The sequence below is a fragment of the Ovis canadensis genome, chromosome 5 (genome assembly GCF_042477335.2).
Source record: "Ovis canadensis isolate MfBH-ARS-UI-01 breed Bighorn chromosome 5, ARS-UI_OviCan_v2, whole genome shotgun sequence".
NCBI classification, from domain to species: domain Eukaryota; kingdom Metazoa; phylum Chordata; class Mammalia; order Artiodactyla; family Bovidae; genus Ovis; species Ovis canadensis.
Genome location: NC_091249.1, coordinates 39,839,801 through 39,855,685, shown reverse-complemented (window position 1 = coordinate 39,855,685; position 15,885 = coordinate 39,839,801). Strand labels below are relative to the sequence as shown.

The 15,885-nt window shown below is 38.4% G+C and overlaps 2 protein-coding genes across 2 annotated transcripts in view; both read left to right on the top strand.

Moving 5' to 3' along the window:
- The window catches only part of LOC138441134 (large ribosomal subunit protein uL16-like), a 790,661-nt gene that overhangs the window by 583,089 nt on the left and 191,687 nt on the right, over positions 1 to 15,885 (top strand). The window lies entirely within an intron of this gene.
- The window catches only part of LMNB1 (lamin B1), a 53,349-nt gene that overhangs the window by 28,298 nt on the left and 9,166 nt on the right, over positions 1 to 15,885 (top strand). The window contains exons 4-8 of the mRNA XM_069591646.1: positions 1,703 to 1,873; positions 3,267 to 3,392; positions 8,799 to 9,019; positions 10,036 to 10,261; positions 11,788 to 11,892. Of these exons, the coding sequence (XP_069447747.1) occupies positions 1,703 to 1,873; positions 3,267 to 3,392; positions 8,799 to 9,019; positions 10,036 to 10,261; positions 11,788 to 11,892 (849 nt within the window). The remainder of the gene's footprint in view (positions 1 to 1,702; positions 1,874 to 3,266; positions 3,393 to 8,798; positions 9,020 to 10,035; positions 10,262 to 11,787; positions 11,893 to 15,885) is intronic.

Here is a 15,885-nt window from a genome sequence, read left to right as displayed (position 1 = left end):
ACTGAACTGAACTGAACTGAATGTTAAAAATGGTGACTAACAATTTTAAAATAGGAATTTATTATAGAAGTTAAATAATTTTAGTTTGAGAAAAATAATTTAATAGAAATTGACCATTTTTACTGGGTATTGTGGGGACAAAGCGCACTCATTGGATAAGTAGCCAGACTTTGGACAGTTCTTGAGTCGGTGTCTTATTTAAAAATGAAATATCAGTTCCTGCTGTTTTTTCCCCAAGAAGTGGTAAGGATCAAAGTAAAATACCATGTGTGAAAGCTCCTTATAAATTACAGTGACTGCTATCATATAATTATTTACTACAGTTTATAAATTGAAGTATCTTTATATTGACTTACATTTTTGTTTCATTTTGTTAAAATTTCCCACGATCTATTGTTTCTTAATTTTGAAGCTCTGTGGATTCCTGCATCTTTAAACCAGAGGTTTAGGATTTTTTTCTTTGTAAGTCATTTATTTTATGTAAAATACTAAGTGAAAAACATCACTAAAAAGTAATAATTTAGTATTTTTAGTATGTTTGGGTAGCAACTTTGAATTTTGGGGTTTTGCCTTTTTGAGAGTGAATTAAAAAAAAATCTTCCTCGTTTCTTTTTTTTTCCCCATGGAGGGTCAAATTCTATTCAGTAAATATACCTAGATTCCTTATTATGAACAATTAAGGGGTAAGAGGAAGGAGAAAAGCAACAAAAAGAGGAAGGGAGGCAGATGAAGGGCAAAATGGCTAGTAGGTACCTGATACTGGTTGAACTAAACCTTTTTATTTGCATATTTTTATGATTTAAGTAACATTCACTTCATATAGATATGAGCCCTAGGAGTCTAGTAGCAGAACTGGGATTTGATCCCTGGTTTTCTGATTCCGTCCAGCTCATCTTCCTGTGGTTAAGAGAAAGATGAGGGACATGCACAGAAAAACCGCATGCTGGAAGAGGATGCAGAAACAAGAAGTTCTTATATCCCCCTCTTGTGGCCTCTTTAATTATTGCCATTAAAGACAGGTCTATTGTATTTTCAGAGCTAGACGCTAGAATGGAAATTGTATTCTTGGACTTGTGTTCCTAGCCATTCTAGTTTGGATAATTCCTTAAAAACTAATGTGAAGGATTATGCCTCTTATTTCTATTCTTTGATAGTGAATTGCCATATGTATTTGAGATAGAAAAGTAATATGGTCAATAAGATTGTGTATCAATTGATGTTGATACCTTAGCATCACCAGCTATTAGTTGTGTAAATTAGCTTGCTCTGTCTTAGTATGTCTAAGACAAGTTTTATTTTATGCATAAATCTTCTAGTTGAAGTTTTACTGATAAGTTTCTAACTTTTCATGTGGAATTTTTTTTCAGAGTTATTCTTAGTACTACTGTCAGTACAATTTAGAAAAATAATTACCTGCTATTCAGTATACCTAGTTAGAATGGCTGGAAAGCCATTCCTTGCCTTTAGAGAAATAAATAGCTGTGCTACTGAAAATAAACATAAAATTCCTAGAGTTTGAGATGCTACCATTTCTGTCATTAGTTCTGTCTCAAAAATCTTCTCATTTGAAAATGAAGGCAAAAAATTATCTATTCACATGCTTGTCAGGACAGACATGAGGAGGTTGGTGTGTAAAACTTCAGATGGTCTTGATATCCGCCATAGTAAGTAACTTGGTTTTATGTCATTTTTTTCTTCCTAGGAGATTAACGAGACCAGAAGAAAGCATGAAACTCGCTTGGTAGAGGTGGATTCTGGGCGTCAAATTGAGTACGAGTACAAGCTGGCTCAAGCCCTTCATGAGATGAGAGAGCAACACGATGCCCAAGTCAAGCTGTACAAAGAAGAGCTAGAGCAGACTTACCATGCCAAAGTGAGCAGACTGCCCGGGATGGCTGTAAACACGTAAAGCTTTTGTTTCAGAGTCTCCCCGAGAGCATAACTTGATATTTGGTTTGTTCTAATTTTATTAAGTGAATTCCTGCAGTCTCCACGAATATAGAAAATTGATTTTTTTTAAGAAAGCAATTTTTTGTAAAGTAAATGTTAACTAGAAATTAATCAGAGAAAGTAGGATTATTCCACTTTTACAAAAGGTATGGTCTTTAACCTCTTTGTCCAATTGATCATTCGTGTCAAGTTATATTAGTTAAACTCCAGCCATCTAAAAGTAAATTTTCATTCAGTAACAAGTACTAACCTTGTTGGACTGCATCTAATTCTGACTGCCTGTCATCATTGTACTCAGATTGTGACCACCACACTTTGGGCTGTTTTGAACAAAGGCCAAATGGACACCCTCTGATATTTCTTCCTCAGCCATTTAAAAAAGAATATAGAAACTTCTCTGTTACATTAGGAGACCATGCAAAAATTTATTAATTCACTGACTACAGGCTTTCATAGTAAATGATTTTACCCCAATGTGTTAGATATTACATGATTTGATTAAAAAGTTACTAGTGGAAGACTTAGAAATAAGCCATAGAGGTGTTGAAAATAATTTCCATTGCATGGCTTCAAATTGGTCATATTGCTTTTAATCTACTTTATGAAGTAGTAGTTGGCTGATGAGAGGGTGATCTTTTAATCCCTACATTTAGTTGTTCAGCCCTTACTTGGTGCTGGCACTGTGCTGGGCACTGAAGAAGCTAAGCTAAGGATGGGTCGGTCACGTAGACTCTGGTCTCAGAGGGAGTCAGGGAAGAGAAATACAGAAGACATACCTGAAGACAGGCAGGACAGAATGCTGTGGGCATTTGGGGGAATGGGCTATTGTTTGTACCAGAGGAGCTCTTTTTTTGCTTCTGAAAGGAAGTATTTCTATTTGGTTGGAGATAATCTCTTAATTAGCACTTTCTGTTTATTGTTTTATATTCTGTATCAGATTTGCTGGTTAGGGATATGTGATGCTTGTTTTCCTGCAAACACCACCATGGCTAAATCCTATTCAGTCTGCTTACTAGCAGCATTATCTGAGACATTAGACATATAATGGATGAAATATTGAAGCACTAAATTTTGGGTAAACCCACATATATCAGCATTGTTAAGCTCCCGTATTGGAAACTGAGCTGAAAAAGCAGAAAAACTTCTAAGGTAATTCATAGCACATCAGCGAACTTCATGATGCTTTTCCTGTTTCATCAGCTAGTTACTGACAGGGCTTAGGTTTGAAATGAAATATCTTGAGATGGTTCACACTTCCTCATTCGTTTGTTCTAATTCACTAGGTAAGACTGACCGTGGTCTGCTTCTTTTCGTAGCTTGAAAATGCCAGGCTGTCGTCAGAGATGAATACTTCTACTGTCAACAGCGCCAGAGAAGAACTGATGGAAAGTCGAATGAGAATTGAGAGCCTCTCGTCTCAGCTTTCTAATCTGCAGAAGGAGGTAACTAAGCTTCAGAGTTGTACTTGAAGGCCGCCTCCACCACGGTAGCCCACCTGCTTGGCTCTTCCTGAAATCACTTTTCAGAGAGGATAGTATTTCCTTGAGTTCTGGTTTCACAGTGCTCCCCAGGTTTCTTCTATTTCTCACTGCATAAGCATCCTCTGGGCAGAGACTGTTGTTCCTAACCCAATAGATTATCTGGAGCTAAGGGAATTGCCCTTGAGGGAATGACCTGCTGGCTTATTCTCTGGACTTATCCCAGGACCCTGGTTTTCTGACCCAGCCAGCAGTCTGATCTCCACACAGTGCTCTTCCCGACGTACTCGTTTTCATCACATTTAGAAACTGTTATGAAGGAAAACCTGCGGAAGTTCTTTGTGGGTGGTGATTGCTTTGTGTTTCTAGACAAACTCCCTTGGTGCTTAGAATACTCAGTAGTTAGTATCTTGGGAAGCAGCATCAGTTTGCGTCTTGGCTAAGAATTTAGTGACTCATTCATTCATTGGCACACCTGTCTTGTGACTGTTGCTGGTGTGTTGATGGGTGCCTGTCAATGTGGAACGGTGCACTCTAGGTGCTGCGTAAGCAGGTGTGGACACTGCCTGAAATCGGGGTTTTGGTTCAAGGGTGATGCTGATATGCATGCAAAGTACATGTCCAACCATATAAGTGCAGGATATGTTGATAATCTGCTGCTCACCTCAATGACTTAGGCAGTAACTTCAGTTTTCTGTTTTCCTTAAGGGAGGAAATTATGTTGTTTAAAATTTTTCATATAAGAGTAGCCTTTTTATTCTTCATTAAATAAGCTTTTTTAATATTTTGTTTTTAGTAGTATCCTTTTCTGATTACAAAACTGAAGACATTTATTGTAGGAATTTAGAAGACACCTTATTGTGTAAAACGAGGTGATATAAAAAGAGCTTGATTAAAACAGAAGTTTTTACTTTGCTGTTATCATGTGTACTTCATTACTCACAACATACAATTAAAGAGCTGGAAGGACAAGGGCCTTTGAGTCCACTCAGTCTGACCACAGACCTGGGTGAGTTTAATGACGAGCCCAGAGACTGTAAGCTGACAAATGGGTTTCTTTCACTGTTCCCAGTTTTTCTCTTTATACCTTACTCTCTTCAAAGATTTCCTTTTTAAGAATTTAACCACCTTTTTTCCATTGCCCCATTTAATAGGTACCTTTCCAAAGATAGTCCTGTCTGTTTTTACTCTGAGTTGACATTTGCTACTACTCTCCATTTAATAAATGGTATTCTGGTTAGTCCCTCTCCCTCAGTTTTACATTTCCTTATCTTTTAGGAGGCTGGGCAGGGGCTGATGCTTACTGCACTTGATTATGCTAGGTATGGATGTTTTACAGGTGAGGTGAATAGCACTTGCCTGTGGTTAAATAGCAGTAGGCTCTGAAATTTGGTAGCTGTGTCTTCTGACTCAGGTCCAGGGCTCTTTCCCTGTTTGCCTGTTAGTTATGTTCCTGTCATTGCAAGTTTTTTGGTTAACTTCAGGTTCAGTTCAGTTTAGTTCAGTCACACCTGACTCTTAGTGACCCCGTGGATTGTAGGACACCAGGCTTCCCTGTCCATCACCAACTCCCGGATCTTGCTCAAACTCATGTCCGTTGAGTCAGTGATGCCATCCAACCATCTTATCCTCTGTCATCCCCTTCTCTGCCTGCCTTCAATCTTCCCCAGCATCAGTGTCTTTTCCAATGAGTCAGTTCTTCACATCAGGTTAGCAGCTCTTAAACAGTGTTAGGCAGGGCCCTCGGTGTTTTGAAGAGCTCCTTCCTTAGGAAATAGGAGAGGAGTGCCTGCTTCAGCCAGATAGTTTTAAATTTCTCTGTCAGGGGGGTGGAGAGTGATCCTTTCTGGTATCAGATTTTATGATAAATAATATATCTTGAGGGATATCTTCTTTGGTTGATGAATTTTAGCCTTAGATCATTAAAAAGAAAAAGGCATCTCTAACTTTTTGTTTTGGAGTATTTGTTGTGGAGTCATCGATTTCATCATGTATGTTAGGCCACAGAGTTTCCTCTTTGGTTATGTGACTCATGTTAATGAAGCAGTTCTTTAGTTTTACTTACAATTGATATAGCCTTTAAAATGGTGACTTAGAAAATATTTTTCCGTAATATAGCAGCAGTGTTATGTTTTGTAATTAGGCATTTCATATATTGCTTACAGCTTTTCTTTCATTTCTATCTAGATTTTTTACTTTGGCCAGATTATTGAATTGGTCAGGGTCTGTTTAAGTTGCAGAATTTAGTGGCACTTTGAAGGCACCTTTATTTTTTGTTTTTCTAACACCCAAATTCTGGAAATTTCTGTGAGAGCTAGATTATAATAAACTGGTAAAATTAGGTATTTTAAAACAAAGAGAACCCAACCCCATTAGAAATGAGTAGTACAGTTTTAGAGTTTTGAGGCAGAATCTTACAGATACTAGTTGGACCGCTTCGTTTTCCTAACGGTACCAGTTTAGTGAGGTGTGTTATTTAGTGGCAGAATCAGGAAGAAGGATCTAGATCTCTCTCTCCTGTTTATTCTTTGTATTTCACTATGAAGCAGGTGTAGTGCGGTTATTTAAACTACATTTAAGTATTTCTATTTAAAAATACAAAATGATTCAGAGTAACTTTAAAGCTTACTTATACCTAGATTTTGATTTTTCCCTCTTACAGAACCCTGTAACGTAAGGTGGACAAATGAGTACATTTTGGCCTTTACAGATCGAAGCTAAAAGTTTTCTCTGAATCTTGGGTGATTTATGTCTCTTCAGATTAGACATTGTCGCCAATCTGTCTCTCCCACCTGGTAAATAAAAATAAAGAGATTGATTGAAGAGGAGACATTTTACTTCCTTATTTTTAGGCTGTGCTGCATAAGAAAGCCTTGTTCCCTGACCCAGGATCAAACCTGTGCCCCCTGCAGTGGAAGCACGGAGTCCTGATCACTGGAGTGCCAGGAAATTCCCAGAGAACATACCTTTTACACTTAACTGTTCTTTATTTTGGAGGAAAGAAAATATAAGAACCCTGAGAAAGGGAAAAAATGGATTTCTCAGTTTGTAGCCTTTTTTTTTTTTTTGGCAAATACAGGTAAATCCATGGTCTCTGAGGCAGGATTTTGTTTAGCCTCCCTCTTGAGATGAATGCTTGCTTCCGATATAGAATGTCCTGGATTTTAATTAATTCATTGGTTGATTATTTTTTAAATAACATTTTTATTTTGGCATAATTGTAAATTTGTAGGGAAGTTGGAAAGCTGGTACACACAGCTCCCTTAGCTCCCTCCCCCAGTCTTCCTTCTTTGTTAGCATCTTAGATGGCTGTGGTTCATTTGTCAAAACTGAGACATTGCCGTCCGTACATTACTGTCAGCTAGACTCCAGACGGTTTGGATTTTACCAGATTTTCTGTTACTGTTCTTTTTCTGTTTTATGGTACCCACGGGTCTCCCTAGTCCCCTCTGGTCAGTGACAGATTTTCAGACTTTCTTTGTTTTTCATGACCTTGACAGTCTTAAGAAGAGCCAGCCAGGTATCCTGTAGGCTCTCCTCCAATCTTAAGTTAATCTGGTGCTTTCCTTATGATTAGCCTGGAGATAAGGATTTTACGTGCCCTCTTGTTACATCATATCAGGGATTACGTGACATGTACACATCGTTGATGGTGATAACCCTCATCATTGGCTAAGACACTGTTTGCCAGGTTTCCCAATTGTAAGTTGCTATTTTTGTGTTTCCCTAACTCTGTTTTTAGAAAGCAAGTCACCAAGTCCAGCCTGCCCTCAAGGATAAAGAGCAGGAATTATGTGTCACATTCTGAAGAGAGTATTTACCTTTATTAAATGGAATGCTTTTGTAAAGATTCATCTCTTCTTCCCCTATTTGTGTATTTATTTGTCCATTCATTGGTTTCTGTCAGTATGGACTCATGGAAATCTTTTTATAATGTGTATTATATTTGGATAATAGATGATTTTATTGGCTCAGATTGTTCCAGCTTTGGCTTTGAGGAGTTTTGTCAGATTGGCTACCATGTTCCCCCCTTTTTGGAGCACTTCTTTTTTTTATGGTTCTGTAATATGCTCCAGGCTTGTCGTGTATTTTCCCTATCTCAGCACTGGTATCAGCTATTTCTTTAGGGTGCTCTGGTTCTTTTTACTGGAGAATGGTATCTAGAAAGCAAGTTCTGGGCCCTGGGTATGCTCATTGGTATTGGGGTGTCATTGTTTCTAGGCCTGCTTGTGGGCAGAGCTAGGTAAATGTGTATATGCTCACCCATGTTTACATGCTTATCTGTAATTGTATCTCTGTCCACTTGTATTTATATTAAGGTTACCACACATTTACACAGATGTCTGGGACTCTAACCCTGTACCACTGGGTTCACTTTAGGTTTCCTTCCTTGCTTATCTATAACTTCTCTCCCTGAGTGTGAGAAGCCTGGTTTCTACCATCCCGTTTCCTCATTTGTCCAGCCTCAGTATACATGTAAAGCAGTTTCAAATTATTTAACCTATACCCCTGTGTGAAATAAATTCACTAGCCAGAGTGTAATGTTTCTACGTAGAATAGAGATCCTTTTTATCTTTAGCCTTCCAGATTTCACTTTTGCACAGTATGTGCCCTTTCCTTCCTGCTTTGATGCATAGGTACTTGTGATTTAAGGGCCTAAGCTCTACATCAGTCTTTTTGAGTTGATTACCTTGGTCATTTTCTGAGGAGATGAATTCTGTTTTGGAGACATGCAGATGAGTGATTACCTGGTGAACGACAGGTTTCTAAGATGAACCTTCTTGTGTAGGAAGTGTGATTTTTCATTTTTTTAAATACCAAATATGAGGTTTCCATGTTTATAATAATATTTACAGCCTACAGTATATCATATGGTGTTTGTATGCTGATGGAGTGTGGGAAAGCACACCGTTTCTGAAGTGGTAACTAGAATCCCTTTTGTTAAGTTTCTAAATTGTTCCAGTAGTTCCCCATAAGATACTCGGTTTCTTTTGTCAATGAGTTTTCTTGTCATTCTTTGCTTTCGTTACTTTATACTTTTGAGCTAAATGGTTTGTAGGGAGCCAGAATTTTTTACTAAAACCACAGCTTAAAATTTTGTTTCATTTGGTCAAACAAAGAAAAATTATGTGTACATTTGATGAATGTCTTTTCCTAGCCTTTTTATAAGGCAAAACTTTCCTAAGAGTTGTATTTTGTATTGGAGGAATTTTGTTTTTTAATTTCTTAAAATAAAAATGTTCTTGCATTCTGCTGTTACGAGATTGGATTTGCTCCAGGTCAGGAAATGTTTTAAAATAGCTGTGCTAGTGTTGTGCTAATGTTGGAATGTTCCTAGAAAGTAAATGTGTTCCCTTGACTCCTCTTCAGTCTAGAGCATGTTTGGAGAGGATTCAAGAGTTGGAGGACTTGCTTGCTAAAGAAAGAGACAACTCTCGCCGAATGCTGTCTGACAAAGAGAGAGAGATGGCGGAGATACGTGATCAGATGCAGCAACAGTTGAACGATTATGAGCAACTTCTTGATGTCAAGTTAGCCCTGGACATGGAAATCAGTGCTTATAGGAAACTCCTAGAAGGTGAAGAAGAGAGGTATGCAACTTGCTTGTCACTCTACCTCGTAGTCTACTTTTTGCCCCCACCCTTTCTATTTGAAGAAAAGTAAATAGGATTTTTTTTTTAAACAATTAGGACAATCCTAAGTGTTTTCTCATTTTTTTTTTTTAATATCTAGGTGTAGAGGTAGGTAGTAATAGATCTTTCTTCTACATCAACAACAGAAGATGTACAAACAGTCTTAGTATTATTATTTTAAATGCTGAACTCTGGAAGGATACCGTTTCTCCTTTGGGATTTTAAATGTTTTGATAATTTAATATGCTGCAAAATGACTTCCAGGTGGCTCAGTGGTGAAGAATCCCACTGCTAGTGCAGGAGCTGCAGAAGACGTGGGTTCAGCCCTTGGGTTGGGAGGATCCCCTGGAGGAGGAAATGGCACCCCACTCCAGTATTCTTGCCTGGGAAATCCCATGGACAGGATCTTGGCAGGCTGCAGTCCATGGGGTCGGAGAGAGTCAGACAAGACTGAGCGCGCATGCAGACATGCTGCAAAATACTAGATTTGCTGAAAGAGACTGTGTACTTTTCAAATATGGTTAGTGTGTAAATCCTTTTAAACCTTTTCTGAGAAAAAGTTCCAAAGGGAAAGTATCTCACTTAGAATAAACAGACATTTAATTTCAGTATTGCATACATTGTGATTGTAATTTTGTAAACAGAAAATACAGGTTTGAAGAAGTTAAGGAGAGATACTAAATGTAACAGTGGTTGTGGTAGGGTGATGGTAGTAGGTGAGTTGTTCACCCCAACCTCTCACCACCCCTCTCCCAGTTTTCCAAACTTCATGCATTATGATTGTGGTCTTTTCTTAGCTAAAACATTCAGATAATAATTTTTAGAAACAATGTTGATAGTGGGCATTGTAGCACAAATAAGTTTCTTTTTGTTAAGATGTACGTTGGCTTTGTCTAACAGATTGTCATTAATGCTGTGCTTTTAGGAAGAGCATATGTGTTTCATAATTGGAGTGTTTTATTTCTCCCATGTAGATTGAAGCTCTCTCCAAGCCCTTCTTCCCGCGTGACAGTATCACGTGCATCCTCGAGTCGCAGCGTGCGTACCACCAGAGGAAAGAGGAAGAGAGTGGATGTGGAAGAATCCGAGGCCAGCAGTAGTGTCAGCATCTCTCATTCTGCCTCAGCCACTGGGAATGTTTGCATTGAAGAGATAGATGTTGATGGAAAATTTATCCGCTTGAAGAACACTTCGGAACAGGTGAAAACGCAGACCCCTTTTTGTCCAGACAGGCTTTGATAATTGGGGGTTTGTCTTGCAATTGTAATAACTCCTCAGCCTTTATTTGGATTCAGTCATCTTCATGAAATAAGAGTTTCCCTCTCCTTTTTAACCCAAATTCACGAAGTGTAGCATAAACTTGAGTAGGAAAAGGAAGAGGGATGGTGCACTTAGTGGTTTAAAAATTTTATTCATTAGCTCTTCTTTGGAGAGCCAGGGATTTTTTTCGCATCCGGTCATTTTGTCACCGTGGCCTTCCTAAGGATGAATTATTAATATTTCCTGTTCTAGCCAGAATTGTGAAGAAGATAGATTGTGTAGATATTCTTCCACAGCTGTTAGCTTTATGAAAGGTAGGAAATATGAGCCCAGACTCTGACACATGTTAGGAGTGTTTTTCTCTCTAAATAAATGAATGAACACTGTTGATTTAATACACACTAGGAATAGTATGAAGCTCAATCCTGAAATTATTTAAAAGTAAACATAAAATATTCATAGCAGGGAATCCTGAACTTTCAAGCTGGGGCCATGAAGGGTTGTCAGATGATGCCAGAGGCAGGTACAGTGGAATGGATCGCACTTTCAGAAGCACGTTCAGGATTTGTGAAATGTCTGTAAAATCACTTTTCTCCTCAAAGCCATTAAAACTGTCTGGTGTGTGGATGAATAAGTACTCTGGATGGGCAAAGGAGCGTTAGTGGTTCTGATGCAAAGCAGCACGGGCTCTAGGCCCTCTCAGTCACGACTTTAGAAACTGCAGGACAGAGGAGCCTCTGCTGCTCCATTGTAGTAGTTTGGCTGTGTTACAAGAGTCATTGCCGCCCTTTTTGGAGCTGTTCTGGAGCTGGCTCTCAGCCTCGTTTATTCCTGTCTTTGAGTAAGAGATGGATATAAATAAATTAGTGCAGCTAATTGCTTTAATACCCTGAACAGCTCCTTAGGAGTTGGGCAGCTCTGGGCAGCCTACCGGCTAACATTGACAGCCGGTGCTTGGGACTGGCTCGTTATGTTATTAACCCTTTTTGAACCTCTTATGCTTTAAGATAAGTATTAAATATGGGCACAAGTGGTACAGATGTGGAAGAAAAAGCGTGTATTTTATTCCTTCTGTTTCCAGGCTTTATGTGTCTCTATTTAAAAAGCTTATGGTAGTCAAAAGTTCGATGTGTGAAATGGTAGTTATTCAGCTAGGTGATGTTATAAGTTTAAATTATGCACCTAATCTAGCATTGAATATGACCATTTAGTTTGATTCCCATCTCTTTTCTTCCAATTTTGCGCTCTTTAAGATCACACACCTTACTAATTAAGATTGCAGCATTGTCAAAGTTTCTGTTTTGCTGAATGACAAAACCATGTTTTCTTTTTATAGTAGGGAAAATAGGAACCATGGGAAGACAGTCATAAAGCTGTCTTAGTTTAACTGCCTAAGAATTGATTTATTTGATTATTCCACAACTTTCTGTATATTTGAAGTGACCTTGATTTTTTTTTTTAAATAGGACCAACCAATGGGAGGCTGGGAGATGATCAGAAAAATTGGAGACACATCAGTCAGTTACAAATATACCTCAAGATATGTGCTGAAGGCAGGCCAGACTGTTACAGTAAGTTAATTTAGTGATCGTTTAATTTCACGATCTCAACCAATAATTGAAGTAATTGAAACCATTTTGGCTTAAAGAGACACGTTTTAGATATGGGCATTAAAACGTTTTTGACATTATTAGGGAATTACAAGTGCTACCAAAGATTAAAAAATTCTGTGTTTTTGAGATGGTAATTGACTGTTAAAAGTGAAAGAATTGGCCTCTGAAATATTTTTGTCTACTCCAGTAGATATTATCAGCTGATTCCCCCCACCCCTCCCTGCTTGTCTCCCCACAAAAGAAAAACAAAACAAAAAAAGCTGCCTCTCGAGTGTTACCTGGTAGCCCAGTGTAATGCAGGAGATACTACTTGGCATAAAGAACTGTTAGGAGGTGATCTATTAATGCTGAGGTATGTCTTAAAACAGCAGTCTTTAGCCTTAGGTGAGGATCAGTATCATCTGAATAGTGTTTTGGTGTCTAGACTGGTGGTGTCTACCTCACTCTTAGTTACCATCTCTGAGATTGGGATAGGGACTTGTTTTAACAAAAGTTACTAGGGCTCCAAGATCAGTGCGGATGGTGACTGCAGCCTTGAAATTAAAAGATGCTTGCTCCTTGGAAGAAGAGCTATGTCAAACCTAGACAGTGTATTAAAAAGCAGAGACATCACTTTGCCCACAAAGGTCTGTATAGTCAAAGCTATGGTTTTTCCATTGTCATGTATGGATGTGAGAGTTGGATCATAAAGAAGGCTGAATGCCGAGGAATTGATGCTTTCAAACTGTGGTGCTGGAGAAGATTCTTGAGAGTCCCTTGGAGACTCCAAGGAGATCAAACCAGTCAATCCCAAAGGAAATCAACCCTGAATATTCACTGGAAGGTCTGGTGCTGAAGCTGAAGCTCCAATACTTTGGTGTTTCAGCGCCAAAGAAGAGTGGATTCATTGGAAAAGACTCTGATGCTGGGAAAGATTGAGGGCAAGAGCAGAAGGGGGCAACAGAGGATGAGATGGTTGGATGACATCACTGACTCAGTGGATATGAGTTAGAGCAAACTCCCGGAGATAGTGAAGGACAGGAAGCTTGGCATGAGGCAGTTCACAGGCTCATAAAGAGTTGGACACCACTTAGCGACTGAACACAGCTAGGTGATAGGTACTGTTGTAAAGCATCATTCTCTAAACATAATATTTTAGCAATATCAGTGTGGTTTTTCAGATATCTAAGTGGTCAGGATCTGGAGGGAGATGGGCTTCGTGCCCTTTTGACTCTGTTTTGAATTCTAAGTGGTGCCTTGTGGTTGTGTTCTGCAGGTGCACATATGTGATCATTACTAAGTATTACTGACTAACTTTTTAGAGAAATATTTTCCCTTGAGCAAACACATAATTCCTTTGTTTTTACTCAGTAAGTAGACCTAGCAAACAAAATATGTTTGATACAGATTTTAAAGAAGTCACTGTTTTCATCTGTGAAGAATGTTGAAGTGGCTGTCCTTTTATCAGTTCTTTTTAAAAAATATTAAATGTTTTATATTTTATGATTGATGCAAACCTTACTTAGTATTGAATATCAAAGCCTAAAATAGGTTAGAACCTCTCTTTTAAAAAATGTATTCATGGAACTTGCCACCACATTATGAAAATATCAGATGCTAATTTTGTAATAATTGGTGAAAATGGGAACATACACTAACCACACTGTCTTTGCTTCTCTTTTGTGATTATTATAGTGAGACAAAATTGCTCAGTCCTATTGTGTGTCATGTGGAAGCTGCATAATGTGTTGGAAAGAATCTGACATTTTAATTCAGAATTTTCAGATTGAGTGTGCTCTCTATCTCTTTAAAGTAGTATAAAACTGTTAGGCCAGTCATCTGCTTTTTCCACTGAATGTAGTTCCTCAATGACTAAATAGATATATATATTCTGTGGATCTAGGGGAGAAATCAATTTTCACATAAAAAAGTAATACTTTTTTTTTTCCATTTGTTAACTGGCATTAAATGTATTAAGAAGCTCTGTGGAACATAGTAGTGATAAGTAATCTTCCTGTAAAATTGTACAAGGCAAGGCAATAGCAAAGATCAGTTTAAAACTCTAAATCAGAAATAAGGGAACTACATATGTAATTTGAAATTTTCATGTAGCCACATTTAAAATAAGTGAAAAAGAAAGGTGAAATTAATTTTAGAACTTTTATTTAACTCAGTAAATCTAAAATATTATCATTTCACCAATTCATTATTATATCATGATCAATAGAAAAAATTACTAGATATTTTACTTTTTTTTTTTTTTTACTAAATCTTTATACTTTCTAGCCATGTTTCAAGTGCTCACAAGCTTCATATGACTACCATGTTGAACAGTACAGCTCTAGTACATATTAGTTTTAGATTAAATTACCCAGTAAGGTTACTGACATGTTACAGTTATTATTAACACTAAATCAAGTGTATGATTCCATATGGAATAGTGAAAAGTATAGCTTGAGGTTAGATTAATATTCCACAAAACCCAAAGGTCAGCCTGGATCCAGTTCTCTTTTTCAGTTTTATCCTAGTAAATGCTCTCTGCCCTTTTCCATTTGTAAAGCTGATGGAAGATTTGGAAGCTTCAAAGGAGCTTAAGAGGAAAGGGGTTTCTCCTAATTAGTAATTGATAAAGTTTTTTCCCCATTTAAAAAGATACCAGCTTATACCATCTCCAGTCTTCATTTTGCCATTGTATGGCCCTTTATGTTCCTAAACAATGTATGGAGTACAAAACTTTTCTATCTGTTTTCACATGGTCTTTTGGAAAGATAAGGACTGGTTGTAGTGTCTCTACAGGAGAGGACGTAGAGGTTTGTAGAGGTGTAGTGTTATGCTCACTGGTAAAGAACCTGCCTGCAATGCAGGAGACATAGGAGCCCTGGGTTTGATCCCTGGGTCGGAAAGATCCCCTGGAGAAGGAAATGGCTACCTACTCCAGTATTCTTGCCTGGAGAGGTCCATGGACAGAGGAGCCTGGCAGGCCACAATCCATGGGGTCGCAGAGTCAGACGTGACTGTGGGACTATCACGTCACATATCACACACATATGTCCATGATTCAAACCCAGGTTTTCTAACTTTCAAGTTTTCGCTATTCTATCAATACTCTTCTGCCAGTAAATACATTAAAATGTTGCAGAATTTCCCTGTTTAGGAAAAGGGAAATATTTCTTTTTGTTTGTTTTGTCTGTTTCAATAGCAGTCATGTTTTCCATTGAATAATGAGTGATTTTCTGTTTCCTGACTTCTTTTTGAAATTCAGTCTCAGACACTCTGGGGTATTATGACACTGTCTCTAGTTAGGTACATACCACTTTCCATTACAGTATTCTAGATAAGGCTGTCTGCTGCAGAGGTTTTGAGAGAAGTTAGTCATCTCCTCAGCTCCTGCTGCACGCAGCTAGAGGAGGGCAGAAGGCTCTACACGGAAGGATGGCTCATAAAACCCATAGAATAATAGAGTGCTGGCAGTGAGAGCTTATATTCATTGAGTCAGCCATCTCCTCTTTGTCAGTTCAGTTGCTCAGTCATGTCTGACTCTTTGCGACCCCATGAACCGCAGCACACCAGGCCTCCCTGTCCATCACCAACTCCTGGAGTCCACTCAAACCCATGTCCATTGAGTCGGTGATGCCATCCAACCATCTCATCCTCTGTCGTCCCCTTCTCCTCCCGCCCTCAATCTTTCCCACCATCAGGGTCTTTTCAAATGAGTCAGCTCTTCGCATCAGGTGGCCAAAATATTGGGGTTTCAGCTTCGGCTCTTCTTTGTGGGCCATCATTTTCCTTCACAGTAGTCCCATGTATTAACTGTACTGTTTATGTCCCATTGGAGGGTAAAAGTAAGGTAGGTTGCTCAAGGTGAGCTGACATGTTAGGAGAGCTAGGATATGAATCTAGTCCCTATAGCAGCATTTTTACTTATTAGATGGGGAAGCTGAGGTCTGGATAAGCTCTGTGGCTCTTGGAAAC